This window comes from Mirounga angustirostris, unplaced genomic scaffold (assembly GCF_029215605.1).
Source record: "Mirounga angustirostris isolate CCGP_5_RB_7025 unplaced genomic scaffold, mMirAng1.0.hap1 SCAF_14, whole genome shotgun sequence".
Taxonomy (NCBI): Eukaryota; Metazoa; Chordata; class Mammalia; order Carnivora; family Phocidae; genus Mirounga; species Mirounga angustirostris.
The window spans coordinates 24,111,650-24,128,592 of NW_026991722.1; the positions used below are offsets into that span (position 1 = coordinate 24,111,650).

The following is a 16,943-nucleotide window of genomic DNA, read 5'->3' on the forward strand; positions in this document are numbered from 1 at the left end:
CAGAGCATACAGCTGTTAGGCCGGGTGCTGCCAGTCAAGGGTGATGCTTGCACGTGAGGACTTCCTTCCGGGCTGTGGGCTCAGCCCTGCATGTGGGACTCCGCAGAAGGAAACTGCACATTTACCGTGATCCTGCGTCTGCGGCTCTGTACGGTTACTGCTGCCTTCTGGCTCCTTATCTTAATGGATTTATCCATCCCCAAGTCATCAATTCTCATTCTGCTCCCTTCACTCAAGGAGTTCTCCCTGGCCTGTGACTTGGCCGGCAGTGGAGGAGGGCAGAGGGAAAGTTGAGAAAGCTATTGTTTCTTAAAGCCCTGATCATTTGGTGTGATGGTCAGTTGGAGCAACACTCTTGGGGGGCTCGCTTGTCCCTCCACTTGGTGTGAGAGTGCGTGAGCCTGCCCAGCACCGCGGCTAGGGATAGCCTGGGTCTGTGGTGCTGGGTGGGCTCGTTGTGCCCCTGGGCGGAGAGGGCACGGTGGCGGGCTTGCCCTCCGCCCCCCTCCTGAAACCATCCCCCGTGTCTCTTCCAGCCCCAGGATGAGCACCTGACCAACTTCTGCCAACTGCTAGGGGTGGAACACAGTCAGATGGAGCACTGGCTCTGCCACCGCAAGCTGGTCACTACCTCCGAGACCTATGTCAAGAGCATGTCCCTGCAGCAGGTGCTCAACGCACGCAGCGCCCTCGCGAAGCACATCTACGCCCAGCTGTTCGGCTGGATCGTGGAGCACATCAACAAGGCCCTGCACACACACCTCAAGCAGCACTCCTTCATCGGCGTCCTGGACATCTACGGGTAGGCCCGTGCCCGGCCGCCTTTCACTCCCTTTCACTCCACCTGATGGTTGGGTCTTCCTTTTTTTTTAAGATTTTATTTATTTACTTGAGAAAGCGAGTGAGAGAGAGCGTGAGCCGGGGAGGGGTGGGAGAGGGAGAAGCAGACTCCCCCACTGAGCAGGGAGCCCGACGCAGAGCTCGATCCCAGGACTCTGGGATCCTGGCCTGAGCCAAAGGCAGACGCTTACCCATCTGAGCCCCAGGTGTGTCTTCCTGCTAGCATTTCCGAGGTGGCAGCGGGCCTTGGAGAAGCTCCCCAGGCTTCCCGATTCTCAACCAGGGATGTGACATGTGGGAACATTTTTTGTTGTCACAGTGCCTGGGGTCTCTACTGGCACCTAGTGGCCTGAGGTTCGGGATGCTAGGTGTCCGAAAACATGGAGGACAGTTCCAAAGAAGAGTTCCAAAACCCCAGTAGCTCCTTCATGGAGAAGCCCCGTACACACCCTTCTTCACAGCTGGGAAACAGGCCCAGAGAGGGAAGGGTCTTGCCCAACATTGGACCGGAAGCTGCTCTGAACGCAATTTCAGGCTTTGTGTCTCAGCTGTTCTATTCAAATCTACCATCTGACCTCATTCACTGTATTCCCTATCACGATGGTTATTATAATACCATGATTTTGCCCAGCACTCTAAGACTTGTGTGTGGTCATTCTCGAGGCTTCTCTTCCTTTCAGAATTCCAGCCTAACAGCAAGGACTTATTTATAACAGCATCTTTTTCAGGGAGAGGCAACATGGCTCAGCGGAAAGTCTACGTGACTAGGCGTCAGGAGACAGGTGGTGCGACTCACGTTGGCCCCAGCTCGCTGGATGACGCTCCACAGATCACAGCCTCTTTCTGGTGTTTTGTTTCGATAGCTTGAAGTGAAGGGCTGAGTCACAGTCTCTCTCAGGTTCTTCCCAGATCCTTCTAGAGTTCTTTGAAATTATATGTCCTGGTTTGCAGCCTCCTTTGCACATCTTTTATGGTCAGTGTCTTGCCTTCTTTAAGCCAATAATAGATTGAATCCTCCTGGGTCTTTATATCACAGAAGGTTATGGCTTCTGTCTTAAAATAGAAATTCAGACCCACGGAAGTGCAGAGTTGTAAGAACAGGGCTGCTCTAGTGGAAACAGCTGCTTGGTGGGCTGATGAGCTGAGAACTTGCCTTATGTTGAGACTAGAGCAAAGAGAACGTCCTAGAAGCGGCCACGTCCCCATGCAAAGATAGGCTGTTCTAGTTACATCTCTGCTGCTCTCGTTCACTGTCGGGTTTCAAATCAAACCGTGTTGCAGGGTGTGGAGGACATGGAAGAAGGAAACTTGATTTCTGGTGTCACAAAGGCCTGCTGAAGAACTAAGGCCCATACGTGAGCTACATAATACAACAAGGCAACAGAAGAAATAGCAGAGTCCACCTGAGGGTTTGGACACTCAGTGTGGGATGAGTATCAAGTCAGGAGAGGGCATGCTCGTTGGCACCGTCAGGGAAAGCTTTGTGTGGAAGGTGGGGTTTGAACTGGATCTTTTAAAGGGAGGGAGTAAAATACGGGAGGTGGGGGCGGCACCTTTGGGAACGGGAACACTGTTGTGATGGTAGGAAAAAGCAAAGTGTGGAAGGGAAACCTCATAGCTGGTGAACCAGCAGGGGAGCATCACCCGAGAGCGGGGAACAGGAGGATGCGTCTTCCTCAGGGTGCTTCAGGGTTTTATCCGAGCAACCGGGTGCGGGGCATTTCTCCTCTTGGCCGCTGAGTGCCTGCTTTGTGCTCAGCCCCTCCCGTTTCTCTGTGGAGAGCATAGGCCAGCCCATACCCTGGGAACCTACCTCCTCACTGTCCGTAATTCCGTTATTCTCTCTGTCATGAGTATTTTCGGGAAATTGGGTTCCCCCCAAAAAACCTGACCTTTAGTGTTCCCTTCTGAAGTAAGACCCAGAGAAACTCCGGCTACAGCATTTGACCCGATTCCCTGACTGTACCCGGGCAAGAATCTAATTTACTGTAATAGGCAGGCTCAGTGTTGTGAACAGCATGTGAAAACGTCGTGACTTCCGTGCTTCCACTGCTCACCTCTGTTATGGTTCCCTGCTGTCTTCGCGGCGCCGTGCGTCACAGAGATGGTCATCCCTTCCCGGGCATCCGCAGTGAAAGGCTTTGCTCCTTGCTGGCGTGTCACGCTGCTGGGTCTGGAGACACCAGCTGGGCTCGTGCAAGCTGGATTTGTGCTTCTATTTGCCGTTTACTTTTTCATTGTTGAGTCTGTTCTCAAGTCCTGTGACTGCACAGAGGGGAGAAACTGATTTCAGAGAAGGCTTGTCTGTGGTTTGAGTTGATTGGGCCCGTGGTGAGGCGGGAGGCTGGAGAACTCTGTCTCCTGACCTGTGCATCCCCCCTCCTCTCGGAGCGGCTGTGGCTTCCTCTGGGACATCCAACAGCTGTCCGGTGAGAGCAGAGTCCCGCTGTAGGGCCACGGACTGGCGTTCTTGAGACGTTTCCTACCCTTTGTGCTTCCTTCAGACATGCTATGCTGTTTTATTTTCTCTCTTTTAAATCCTTGTTCGTTCTTAGGAGCTCATTTCCTTTTTCACACTGTGCCCCAAAGTGGTCCTGTTTGCAAAGCAATGCACTCCCCTCTTGCAGAGATCTAATGCCCTATTCCTGCATATGCTCAATGTAGTTCCATGTTCCTACCCTCTCGGCAGAGTTCAAGATGGCAAGTTAGATACGGGGTGGGCTCAGAGTTGACGAGCTGGCTCTCTATATGGGCCATCTGTTGCCAAGAAAGCACTCAGAGACTTTCCCGGAGTGTCTGTAAGCATGCTCCTCAGCAGTTCGAGTCTGCCAAGAAACTACTGTAAAAATTTGCGCTGGCCTAGGCGCTCTCTTCTGGCCAGAGGGTATGTAATGAACTCGTAGGAGGTTAAAACCAAAAACTTCACCACAGGCAAGCAGGTCACTTGAACCTTGGTGGTACTGTTTCTGCTCCGTTGGGTCAGTGACATCATTTCTTCATCTGGAAGAAAATGACAACGTTGGGTGGAAGTCTGTGCTGCCCTTGCACTGAGCTATTTACTGTCCTCTCCCTTTTGCAATCCTGGTGTCTGTCTCTTTTCCGATGGACTCAGATGCCTTCCAGAAAGCCACTGGATTTTTTTTTTTTTTTAATGTGGCCATCCCTCCGTTATTTGGAATGGGTGTCACACCTGACACTCTTCCACTTGTCTTCTCCACCCAACCCCCCCAATTCCAAACTGATTCCTGTCTTTACACTTCATTCCTAATGTAACTATGGGAAGTGGTTTGAAGGAGGAATTCATCCTCCATGGCATCAGAAAACTCCAGCACTATTTTTTATTTTTTGAGTTTTCTACGCAAATCCCTGACCACCAAACAGTAGAGAGGGCGAGAGGGACCATCTCCCCACGGTCTCATTGTGTCTCAGCCCTAGGACGGGGAGACATGGTGCACGTAGATGCCCTTGGGATGACCTAAAGTCTTTGATTGTCTTCTTTCTTTCATCTGTGAGCAAAAAGAGCGGCGTGTGAATGCTAGAAAGAATGGGAAGGATGGTGGGGGTGTGCTTCTGAATACATTCAACCCCATTCATTAGGAAGAAAGGAATAAGGAATTATCTCCCTCTTAATCAGGTTACAAATGCGTGAAGCTAGCAAATGAGAGTGGGATTGCCACCCCCTCCCCAGCAAGTAGACACTAATTAGTAATTACTGGGATAACTGTCCCCAGATGAACTCTAGCCCCTATTCAGGAAGTTATTGGCTCACTAGTCAAGCTCCTTCTAGAAACAACTGAAAAGGGTTCTCTAGGGTGGGTGAGCCACTCCAGAATTTTCTGTAAATGTTGAAAATGTTACTACAGAATCAGAGTGAAGACTCATTTCTTGTAGATAAGAAAACAGTGCATGAACCAGCATGAACACCCGTAGGTACCCCCCTTAACACGTTCTTACTGGTGGTTCGGACAGTAGAAAAAGCTGTGAACCCCCAGATAAATGGCGCAACTGTGGTAAGCTGCTGCTCAGAGGCCAGGCCCCCAGGTTCTCCTGACCGTTTCCTGACACCCGGTGTCTTGGCAAGAAGGATGGTTTCCCTACAACTTGCTCCCCTGCCTCGGCTCCAGAAAGTGCAAAGCAAGCAACACCCACGGAGCAATGTGGCCAACCTGAGACCATCTCTTTCCCTTCAGTAGGGATCTGCAACGCTGCCCGCTGCCTGTGGGTGTTTCCTACCAGGCGGGGGATGGAAATTAATAGGACGGAGCTGGGCAACTTTTGGCCGGGCTTTCCTTTTCATGTTACATTAACCAGTGCTTGCCTCTCCAGGCTTGAGGAATTGGAATTGGAATCCTTCATTCCTCTCCCCTCCTCGAGGCAAAAAGAAATAGACGGCTTCAATTTAGGGAAAAAGGCATTTATTTGTTTTTGCCTTGAGCCTTAGACATGCCAGGGTGGCAGGGGCTTTGGCTGGGGCCAGCCCGGTCTTGCTGAGGACAGTTGGCCTAGGAGACGCGTGGAGGAAGGCAGGGTGGAGATTCGCGCCTCATGCTGAGGACCAGTGAGGGGGGAGCGGTGGAGAGGAGTGGGGTGGGCCCCAAGGAGGCAGGAAATGGGTTTGCTGGGATTTTCTATCCTCAGTTCTGACATTATTTTCTGTTTCTTGTGGTATTTCCTGACTTTAAACTAGCATCCATCTCTATCTACTCGGTGCTTTTTAACAATATGGGTTTTTTTTTTTTAATAATTTTTTAAAACTGTAGCTGGAAAAGCACCTAACATGAAACTTAGCATTGTAACCAGTTTTTTGGAAAGATTTTATTTATTTATTTGAGAGAGGAAGAGAGCGAATGAGCGGGGTGGGGAGGGGCAGACTCTCCACTGAGCAGGGAGCCTGACACGGGGCTTGATCCCAAGACCCTGGGATCACGACCCGAGCTGAAGGCAGCCGCTTAACTGACTGAGCCACCAGGCACCCCCCATCTTACTCATTTTTAAAGGTACAGTTCAGTGGTGGTAAGTATATTCACATTGTTGCACAAGAGAACTCCAGAGCTCTTTCGTGTTGGAAAACTGAAACTTTATACCCATTGAACAGCTCCCATTTTTCCCCTCCCACCAGCCCCTGGCAACCACCATTCAACACTGTTTCTGTGACTTAGGACTACGTTAAGATGCCTATGTAAGTGGAATCCTGTAACATTTATCTTTTTGTGACTGGCTTCTGTTAGCGCAAGGTCCTCAAGACTCATCCGTGTTGCAGCCTGTGACAGAATTTCCTTTTTTAAAGCTGAATAATGCTCCAGTGTGTGTATACACCACATTTTGTTTACCCACTCTTCTGCTGATGGATGTTTGGGTTTCCTTTACCTCTGAGCTGTTGTGAACAATGCTACAATGAACAAGGGTGTGCAAATACGTCTTTTCAACATATACCCGGAAGTGAGATTGCTGGATTGTATGGCAATTCTATTTTTAACTTTTTGAGGAACCTGCAGATTGTTTCCCATAGTGACTGCACCACCTTGCATTCCTGTCAATAGTGCACAAGGGTTTTGATTTCTCCACATCCTTGACAACACTTGTTAATCTCTCCTTGTGGTCTTGATTTGCATTTCTCCAATAATTAGTGATGTTGATCATTTTTCATATGCGTCTTGGCCATTCATATATTGTCTTTGGAAAAATGTTCAAGTCCTTTGCCCATTTTTTGTTGTTTGCTTTTTGTTGTTGTAAGAGGTCTTTGTATATAATACTTCCTACTATACCTAAGTTGCCTTTAATAATATATCTTAAATTTCTTAGGCCCACTGTTTGCCTTCATTTTAATGGATATTTTGTTTTCTTGGTCTCCATCTTCAAAATACTTAATTTTATAGTTCCAATTTAGTTATTCAGAGAAGACTACCTAGCTGCTCTCTGACCAGTATGAAAAGGTTTTGTGGTGAATGGAGGGGGAAAAGTCAGTGACATTTTCCTTCCAGCCTATAAACAGTGGACCAGGTGTGGGCAGCCGAGAAGATCCCTGGACATGTCATCTTCAGTGTAAACATACATGGCTGGCCCCAGTATTGTCAGATCTAGCAGATCCCTGAAGCCATTGGGTTTGCCCTGGAATCTTTGAGTCTCCTGGGAGAGCCTTGTAACTCAGATTGCCCTAAAGTCCATCTCAACCTTCCAGAATTTCTCTGACCTAGCTCTTGGGAGTGTGCCTGGAGCCAGACACCCATACATATTCTTAAGGCTCAGATAAAAGTCACAGTTCTGTCTGTCTGTGCTGTCACCCCTATGAGCTCACCCACCATTAAAGTCCTATAACGCACCAAATCTCTGTTCCTTGGGAGGTTGCATATACTGGGTTCCTGTGGTCTTCCTGATAGCTGTTTTGCAGCCCTTGCAGTTCTTGAGACAGTTGACTGATGGGCTGGGAGAGGATTTCCATATGGTCGGCATTTTTCTGTCCCACACCGGGGTTCCTGGCACAAAGAGGAGCAGGGAATTGGAACACACTGCAAAGTAAAGGGACTTCGGTCCTCCAGAAGAATAACCGTTCTTGGCCTTGGGATGTGAGCAGCACCTAGTACTGTGCCCTACCTGAAGACCAAATCCTGTGTGGGAGCATCTAGGCGCAGAGAAGCATAAGAACAGAGTTCAAGGGTATGGCCAGCATCCCCAGATTACTTAGTAAAGAGATCAGAGGGGCTGGCCTCGTGAACAGACCACAGGGTGCCCTTGTGAAGTTTCATGGGCTTCAGGAGGGAAAGTCCTGGACAGGACTTGTCCAACTTTTAATAATCATTCCCTGGCAGCCCCCGCTCTATATCCAGCCTACAACCCATATTTCGTCATTTGACCTTTGGTAGAAGGGTAGAGCATGGTCTTGGTAAGAGAGAGGAGACTGAGCTAAGAAGCTGGGTTCCTTTGAGCCATGCTCCAGGGGAAGAGCTGTTTCCCAGCCCTTAAAAGCCTCGCATGGCCTCTGCTCTGGAGCAAGAGGTTTGTGGAGGTTAATAATTAACTCAGAGGGCCTGGTTGACCTCCTTTTATTGCAGTTTCACTTTCCAGCAGACACTACCTTATTTTTAGGGACGTTTGTGGCCCTTACCACACCCTGAAATTGGAGCAGAGCCAGAGGGAAATTCTATCCTCTTCGACGTTTCGGGGATAGGAGGCTAGTGAAGGTAGGGGTGATGTTTGTACCACCAAGAATACAGACCTTGGGTCTCAGCATCAAGTCTTACTCTGTTTTGCCTTTCTCCCACCCAAGGATTCTGGTCTAAATATTCTCAACATTGATTGTACAGGAGAAATCCAATTCCCTCTAGTATATAAATTTCTTTGTGACAGTTTAATGTTGTGAACTATAAATTGATCCATTGTGTTTATTTAAAAAAATCATCTCTGGTGATGGGAAGAATTACTACAGATATAATCCTATTGTAGAGAAGTTGCCCTATCTCCCTGGCTGTGCCTTTCTGAGGTCTGTTATCTTTTAGACAGTGTCCAAGCTCCCCAGACCCCTCATTCATCTCTGGCCCTTCAGCAGACATGACAGTAATTACACTAGATGGCAGAGGAATTGTTACCAGATCCTATCTTAGAAATAGGGAAATTGTGAGCTAATTTTAGGCCATCTCAAATTAATAAGAATATTCTTGGTGGAGTGCTACCAACATAAACCTTTAAGAAATGACAAGTGGGAGATTCTCGAATCCTTTATCTGTGGAGCTCAGTCCAAGCCCTGCGCGAACACCCGATCGCTATTATCTGGCCAGTTGCTAGGGTGACTCTTATCTTTCCTGTAGGTTTTATTAAGCTTCCTCTGGGGGTTTGCTGGTGTCAGCAACCTGTGTTGGGGTGTGATGGGGGTGGGGGAGGAAGTGAGGTTCTAAGTGACAAAACTCCATGTCTAGGGCCATCACCTGGACTGAGGGGGCCCCCAGTGCAGCAGGACAGCCGGCACAGTGCCCTCTCTTGCATGGCCTGGAGCGCAGCTCCTACCTGGACATCGCATCTTTGATCTTCTTTTATTAACTTACAATTATTTCTCCTATGTGGGTATGACCAAAGGCTGTTTTTTAATATGGTCATCTCCAAACAGTTGACTCCTTTGATCTCAAAATGACTCTCCACTTCTCCATGTCTCATACCTTGGTGGGGGAGGTGGGCGCGAGAGGTGGGAGAAGCCTGATGTTTTCTGGGCACTGACATGGCCCTGTTGGCTGGCTGATGCATTTGTTCTGTATTGGGTGCTGCCTCTCCAATACCACCAGCCCGCAGCGCCGACATTTCTATCTAGGAGTGGTAATTAGGGAGTACAATCTATTGGGGAAGACTGGCATAATTTTATATGAGATTGAGAAAATTCATTTGCCTATGCTGAAGAATGAGGGGGTAAAACTTAAGGTTATGGGGAGGTTGAAGCCTGTGCCCCCCACCCACCAACCCACCCCCCCAGGTGCCTTGTTGATACTCCTGCTCCTGGAAAGTATCCTGTCCACTGCCCTTCCCTGATCTTTTTCTCCCCTTAATGAAATTTTTCTTAAGAATGTGGCCCTCAGAAATCACAGTCTGGTTCACATTTTGGCTCTTCTGCATACTGACTCTGATTTGGAACAGATTATTCAGTCTCCCCATGCCTTAGTCTCTTCCACTTGTAGAATGGCATTGTTGTGGCACTGAGTGAGTGAGAGTTCCTGAAGCTTCTGGGGGCTGAGCTCTCAGTAGGTGCTCATTCCAACAGTGGTGTGAATGAGGAGAAGCCTCCTCTTCCTCCTGCATTTCTGCCCCTCCACTGCCTTGGCCTGATGTCTCTGCCCAGTGTACAAAATGACCCCACTCATTTGTAGCTAACGCCGCTGATCCTGCTAGACTGTTCTGGCTTGGCGAGCTTTACCACGTCTGTTCGGTTGTGGGAGTGACTCTCGCCTCCGTGCCCCATTGGTCGCTTGAGGCCCTCTCATTTTTCCTTCCCTTAGTGTCTTTGGATCCTTTTTCATTACTCAGTCACCACCAGCTTAAGTCACGTCCCGATTGGGTCTTCTGGGATCATTACTGCAGTAATAATTGCCTTCCTGACTTCCTGCCTTGGGTCTTATACACCTTCCCCCAAATCAGTTCTCCCCACCTCCTGCCAGTTTCTAAGCTGCACATCTGATGGTCATCGAATTGTGTGTAAACTCGAACTTCATGAAGATGAATTCAAAAACCAAAACCTCCTTAACTAATACTAGGACAACCAGACACACTTGCGTGCATTGGGAGGCTGGGGCGGGTGTGGGGTGATAACATGAATTAGTTCCACCTTTCTGGAAGTTAATTTCCTTCTACCTTTTAAGAAACCATATTCTGACATGGTGATTCTGCTAGGATGATAGTGTCCCATAGAAAGAATCATGAGTTCAAAGATATATATATACAACATTTGCTAGCATTGATAGCAGCTAAAAATCCGGAAAAGAACCAAAATGTCCTATAATAGGGGATTGGTTGAATAGCGAGTCATTTGTGTTGGTTGGGGGGACCCTGCCAGCCCATGAGGGGCCTTTGTGTGAATTGGGAAAAGGTACCCCCTCAGGGCAGAATGCCCCCCTCCCAGGCTTGTGTGAGGGACTTCTGTGCTGGAGTTGAGGGTGGAGCTGGTTGGGGGCGGAGAGGAGATGAGAGTGGCCTTGTTGGAAGTTCCAGTGATTCCTTCGGTAAGACGAATGCCCCTTTGTCCTCCCTTTCCATTCTGCAGGTTTGAGACCTTTGAGGTCAACAGCTTTGAGCAGTTCTGTATCAACTATGCCAACGAGAAGCTGCAGCAGCAATTCAACTCGGTAGGCTCGGCTCCTGGACCTGGGGTGTAGGGGTGGGGATACATCTTGCCCTGGGAGCAACAGCCTGGGGCACTTCTCTTCTACCCAGTGTCAGCGGGCGCTAGCTCCGCCCCAACCTTCTCTTGGTGTCTTGGTGGTGCCCCAGCTTTGGGAAGGCAGTCCCTGCTGCTTGGGAGGAAGTCTGGATGGGGCAGCTGGGTTGAGAGGGTAAATGATCCTCCCCTTGGTTTTGACTCCCATGCCTCCTGATCCTGGGCTTCTGGGGTATTTGCCGAACTGCAAGCCAGTTGATTACTAGAGTATTCTAGAGAAGGGCTCACATGGAAATGGGGGTCACCTAACCTAGCTCCTTTTCTGCAGTCACAACTGTGACTTAGTGCCCAAACCTTTTCTGATGGGTATACACCCTTCTCTGGGACTCCAAGCTCATGTGGTTGAAGCTCAGGGGAGATGAACGTCGGGATGTGCCTGCAGTTCACTGACCTTGACCTTTCGCTTCTTACCGTAGCATGTATTCAAACTAGAGCAAGAAGAATATATGAAGGAGCAGATCCCCTGGACCTTGATTGATTTTTATGATAATCAACCTTGTATTGACCTCATAGAAGCAAAGCTGGGCATCTTGGACTTGTTGGATGAAGAGTGTAAGGTAAAACTGATGATGCACTCGTCGTATGAGTTCAGTTCCAGGGTTGGGGGAGGTGCCGGGGACAGCTGTGTACTGCAAGGGAGCATGGGAGGTCTCAGCTGGGATTGCATGTGCAGTTAGCCCACCTGTAGCGTGCAGAGAGAAACTTTGGTGTCCATTCTACGCGCTAGGAGGTAGCTGTGTTGATGAATGTGTACTTCTCTTGGCAGAGAATGGATGGTATGGATTGACACAATAGAACGGTGGTGTGGATTTGGTGCCCCAGATATCCTAGGTACTGAGAGAAAGACCCCAACTTCTAGACAGGCATCCCCAGAGAGTGAAGATCAAGAGCCCAGGGGCATGTTTGTCATGCCAGATGCATTATGAGTGATAGAGCTGCAAGCTTGGTGGCAGATGAGGTCCATAGGTTCCCCCCATCTAGGTTTTTGTGGATTCTACTTTGTAGGACAGGAATGTCCTGAATGGCCAGCATGGGGAGAGCCAGGCAGCCTTGGAAATGTGGGGCAGGAGGATCTGGGTTTTATTTTAAGATCTGTATACTTGAGAGAGAGAGCATGAGCGGGGGGGGAGGGGGGGTAGGGGCAGAGGGAGGGAGAGAAGCAGGCTCCCGACTGAGCAGGGAGCCCAATCAATCGGGGCTCGACCTGAGCCAAAGGCAGACGCCTGACTGACTGAGCCACCCAGGTGCCCCGAGGATCTGGGTTTTATTGATCACCTAACTTCTTTGGCCTTCCATTTCCTGCTCTATGAATTAGTAGGGGTTGGATCCGATGATCTTCAGCATTTCACCCAGTTTGCTGGTTGCTGATAAGAGGGTACATTCCTCCAGCAGTGGAAACTCACATCGAAACGTGTATAAACCACACGATTCTGGGTATTGCAAGGAAAAAACCCAGTTGCTCTTATTTTCTGGCCTCCCACATCTTGCCTGTGAAGGGCTGAGTGAGGCTTGATGGTTTGGAGAAGGAGGTGCCTCCCTTCTCGGAGGGTACTCATATTTCATTGTCTTTGACAGTAGAAAGGAATGGTTAATGGAACAGTAGAAGAGGGAGTGAAATATGCTGAAATCCACAGTCTTGTGCATCTTCGTTCCTCACAGTTTTTAGCATTGCTTTAGAGCTGTGGGCTTTGTCCTGAGTCAGCTCCCGGCAGGGCTCATTTCTCAGTGTGGCAGGCGTGTGCCTAGGCGTGCTCAGCTTGTTGAGGTAGCAGTAAAGCTGATAGGACACTGGTCCCTGCATTGAGCACAGCTGGCTAAATGACCGAAATCATGGCCCCAACTCTTGAGTGTTGTTCCCCTCCCCGTGCCCTGTGGTCCCCACTCACTCTCTGGGTTCAGCGTCCACTGCCAACAGCCTGCTTTGATGCTCAGTGGGGCCCTGCTCCCCTCCTCCAGTGTCATGCGTGCTCCTATCGGCAACCTTCTCCTCCCGCCCCACACCCCAGCCCCAAAAGCACCACCGTGTCCTGTGTCCACCCCGGGCCCTGGCTCCAGGACTCCAGCTCCTCAGTCCCCTCACCAGGGGTGAAGCTTACAACCCGATGAGGCTCTGAGGAGGCACACGAAGTAGGTGGTTTATCTTGCACTGCTCTACCTTAGCTCTTCTAAGCGCTGTCACATAAAGCCCCGGGGCATGGTCTCCCCTTCCTTGTGTACACACACCTCTTAGAAAAATGCCTAATGCTTCGGGATGATGGATTCTGTGAATCAAGCAGCTGCCTAATTGATTTCCAGTGATTTATCCTGCCTTTAGCAGACAATCAAGGACCACGTGGGGTGGGTTTGCTTTGGCTTATGGTTTGAGGATCTGAGGGGTGCCACTGCCCATGGGAACAGGTCCCAGGAATGTCAAGTCAGAGTGGTAGGAACACAGGTGCAGGGAGGTCAGACTGCTGTCCTGAGGGTGGGAGGCAAGCCAGCCAGGGGAAACGGGAGTCCTACGGGCTTGGGAGCCGGTGCTTCCCAGGGTGGTGGGAGATCCTCAGCGGGAAAGTGGAGTGGTGGGCAACGCGAGCACCTCATTAAGGAGGACTACAAAACCCCGGTGTGGAGCCTTTTCCTCCCAGAGCTAAGTGCTCTGGGAGTTGAGAGTGATTCAGTGTGATGTGATACGGCGGCTCGGAGCAGATAGAGGGTGAACCAACAGGAGGCGGGACCTTTGTCAGACCTCATGGCCTTCTACGCCTTAAAAGGGTGTGTTTTCCTGTAGGGAGATCCTACTGCAATGAGCCCAACGCTACAAAATAGGGAAGCCTGCTGCACCCTTTGGAAGCGCCCTGGCTCTGAGCCTAGTGGGGGAGGGGGTCCCCCGGAGTTGGCCATACCTAGGCGACGTGGTGGCCCTCAGGACTGTCCTGTGGGACTGCAGTGCTGCCTCAGACGGAGTTCCTTTCCTCCGCTGCGGCTCAGACGCACGCTGCAGAATGAGAACGAAGAATGGGGACTGCACCGTGAAGAATTGGGTTCTGTGACCCCCATGTGACGGGACACAAAGCCACGTGAAGGATTAGATTCGTGCTATAAAAGCAGCCACTGGGAAAATCACTTTTCCTGGAGAAGACACACAGCGGCAGGCAGAGCCAGTGAGCTGGGATTTAAATTAGAAATAGGGAGGCGGGGTGGCCCCGGAGCCCCTGATGGGTGCCTGCAGCTGCAGCAGTGCTCACGGAGCAGGAGTTAAACCACCCAGGGCTCCTTCAGGTGGAAAAGCTTTTTTATAGTCCTGGATCTGTAGTCAGCCCCCGTCCACACCACAACCACAGCCGCTCCGTCAGTAACCAAGGGGGCAGGACACAGGGTGTTTGCTTACAGGAAATGTTTATTTCCAGGCTGCTCTTAACCTCTCCCGTCCCCCGTGCTCTCTAAGGCTGCTGCACGACGTACCCCACATTCAGACCGGGTGTTCTCTGCCCTCGCTCTCGGAGGAAACCACGAGTTAGGGCTGATGGGACAGGAGAGGTCAGCGCGCGGTTCCTCGGAAGTGACAGGTTGGCATCAGCAGGGATTTTCTGAAAGCGATACCGTGGCCCCTGGACGCAATGCTTGCGAGTAGCACTACAGACGCTCTCAGTTTGGGGAGTGCGTGTTGGGGACCCACAGGGCCGTCCCGAGGCAGGAGGCAGGCTCTGCCCTGGGTGAGTAGGATTCCTTTGCCTTAGGGAGCCGGCCTGAAGAGCCAGCAGCGGGGGCCGACCTTCTGCACCTCGCTGTTGAGGCAGCGGAGGGGCAGGATCCGGAAGGCCCTTCTGCTTCCTCGCCTGGGTCCAGCCCGCTCGCAGGAGACTTTACTCGGTATTAAGCTCAAGGGTTCATGGTCCGTTGCCCCGGAGGTCTCCTTGTCCTGTGTGCTTGTGAACAGGTTGAAACCGGGGAGGGAGGGAGGTGAAGGGGCCTTCACACCTCTGCTGTGCCCCTGCCCGGCAAACCCCGCATTCCTGGGTGACGGCCTGGGTCCCTGCCCTTCACGCAGCGCACCTCGAGGGCTCAGGTAAGCGCTGCAGCCATCCCCACGGTGACAGAGTGGGAACGCTAGGACCAGGTGACTGAGGAGAAAGTGGTGTAGGGAGAAGCCTCCCCCAAAGGGCCGTTGAAGCAGAGAGGTTGGAAGTGGGGGTGCCGTTCTGCGCAACGGGAGTGTCACACCGAGAGAACTTGAAGTGGCCCGGACTGTCCAGACCCCGTGGTGGTGGCAGGTGAAGCTGGTAAAGCAAGAACCATCAGAATGGGAGGCTCTGTCCAGAGAGGGCGTTTGGACTTGATTCTGAAGGCTCCGGGGACTCGGGGCTGGGCGGCAGGGACAGGTGTGATCGGATGTGAATAATTTCTCATGGACGTCGCCGACTGCCATGTGGAAGCAAGGTAGAGAAGAGAGATGGAGAGAGGCTTCCTCATGTGGTCCAGGCAGGGAAGACAAAGGGTTGCTGGGAGGTGCACAGGGGCTCCGGGGGGCCCCCGCCTTTGGCAGCAAGCCTGTGGGTCAGAGAATTTGGTCGGGGAGCTGTCTGGGCAGCAGCTTAGCTTCTGCGACTTAGTGGGGAGATGAGATGAGGTAGCAGAGGTGGTAGGTTTGACCCCCTCCCCCATGGCAGGCATGACTGTGACAGGAGGCTGGTGAAAGGAAAGGCAGGTGGATGTGGCCACAGGAGGCAGGGGTGAGTGCACAGGCCCCAGGTGGGGAGAAGTGTAGGGAGGAGGGGCTGGCAGCTGTGGATGCTCGGGAGTTTCTGGATGTAAAGCAGGCCTCGGATTTCCCGCTTGGTTGGCACCCTCGAGGAAATGCGTCCTGTGCAAGAAGGGGCGGCTTGGACACTGGGAGAGAGTGAGGCCAGGAGGGGAATGATTGTCCTGTCAACAGGGAAGCTCAGAGACCAGCCCTGGAGAGGGGAGTCGTTGAGGCCAGCTCCCTGCTTAGATCTGGGCAGTGTCGTCATCCACAGAGATGCCCGCTCACGGTGAAACGTGATGGCATTTTTTTTTGGCAGTAATACTGAATGATACTAAATGACCAGCAGGACTTGATGAAGGAGAGAGGAGTTGACATGTGGTCTCAGACACCCAGGTGTGAGGACGGACCCACGGGTAGTTGGGTTGGTCTGGAATTGGTGTTTTGCTGAGCGCACAGAGGGGCGTTTTGTGAGGGTGGAAAAGTAAAATCCTGGAACAGGCATTGGGGGTGGCAGCCAGGAGCGAAGGAAGGAGTCTGAGAGGGCACCGTCTCTGCCCCTGGTGACCCTGAGCCCCTGGGCTTATAGTGCAGGCTGTTGGGGGAGAGGGGCTTGGGGAGCCTGAGGACGCGCCCTCTTCCTTATTTTAATTTTATAATTTCAATAACAAAGAGTAAAATCAGGCATTAATGCGTTTTAACAGCTTTATTGCGATGCAATTAACATACCATAAAATTCACTCATTGAAAATCTACAATCGCTGGTTAGCAGTCTGTTCAGAGTCGTGCCACAATAGCTGAACCCATTAGCAGTCACTCTCCCCTGCCCCTGCACTCACTCCCCACCCCCTTCCTGCAGAGCCCCTCCCCCACAGTTACTCCCCCTCTCCCCACCACCCTAGGCAGCCTCTCTTTTTGCTGTCTTTAAAGATTGGCCTATTCTGGGCATTTCATATGCATTCAAACCTGTACTTTTTGATTCAACCAGTGGCCAACGGTCGGGGGAACTGAGTCTCTGAGGGGTAGTCCCCACGCAGATGAGGACAGAGCTAGGATCCAGGCTCCTCTTCATGTTATTTTGAGAAGAGAGGAAGGCCACGTGTAGTATTTTTTAAAGGATTTGATTCAGCACATTCCAGAGCTACTGATACCACAATCCAGATTTTATCAAAATATAAGATTTGCTTTCTTCTTCCTATGCTTGGTTCGAACCTTTTTTGGAGATAAGTGCCTTCCATCTAACCCCATCTTCGTGGCTGCTTTTAAACCTCTTGTCAGGCAGGAAAGCACAGTAGCAGGGAGCATATGCCCCAGGAGCCAACCTGGCCCAGTTTGAACCCCAGCTCTGCTGCTTCCCAGCTGTGTGACCTTGGGCAAGTTACCGAACCTCTCTGTGTCCATTTCTTCATCAGTAAAACTGTATAAACATAGTGCCTAGCTGATAGGATTCTTGTGAGGATTAAATGAGTC

At 51.0% G+C, this 16,943-nt stretch overlaps 1 protein-coding gene across 2 annotated transcripts in view; it reads left to right on the forward strand.

Annotated features, from left to right (window-relative positions):
• Positions 1 to 16,943, forward strand: part of MYO5B (myosin VB) — a 334,942-nt gene that overhangs the window by 212,544 nt on the left and 105,455 nt on the right. For both annotated transcript variants that reach the window (XM_054510300.2, XM_064577622.1), the window contains exons 10-12: positions 537 to 802; positions 10,577 to 10,658; positions 11,167 to 11,307. In XM_054510300.2, the coding sequence (XP_054366275.2) occupies positions 537 to 802; positions 10,577 to 10,658; positions 11,167 to 11,307 (489 nt within the window). The remainder of the gene's footprint in view (positions 1 to 536; positions 803 to 10,576; positions 10,659 to 11,166; positions 11,308 to 16,943) is intronic.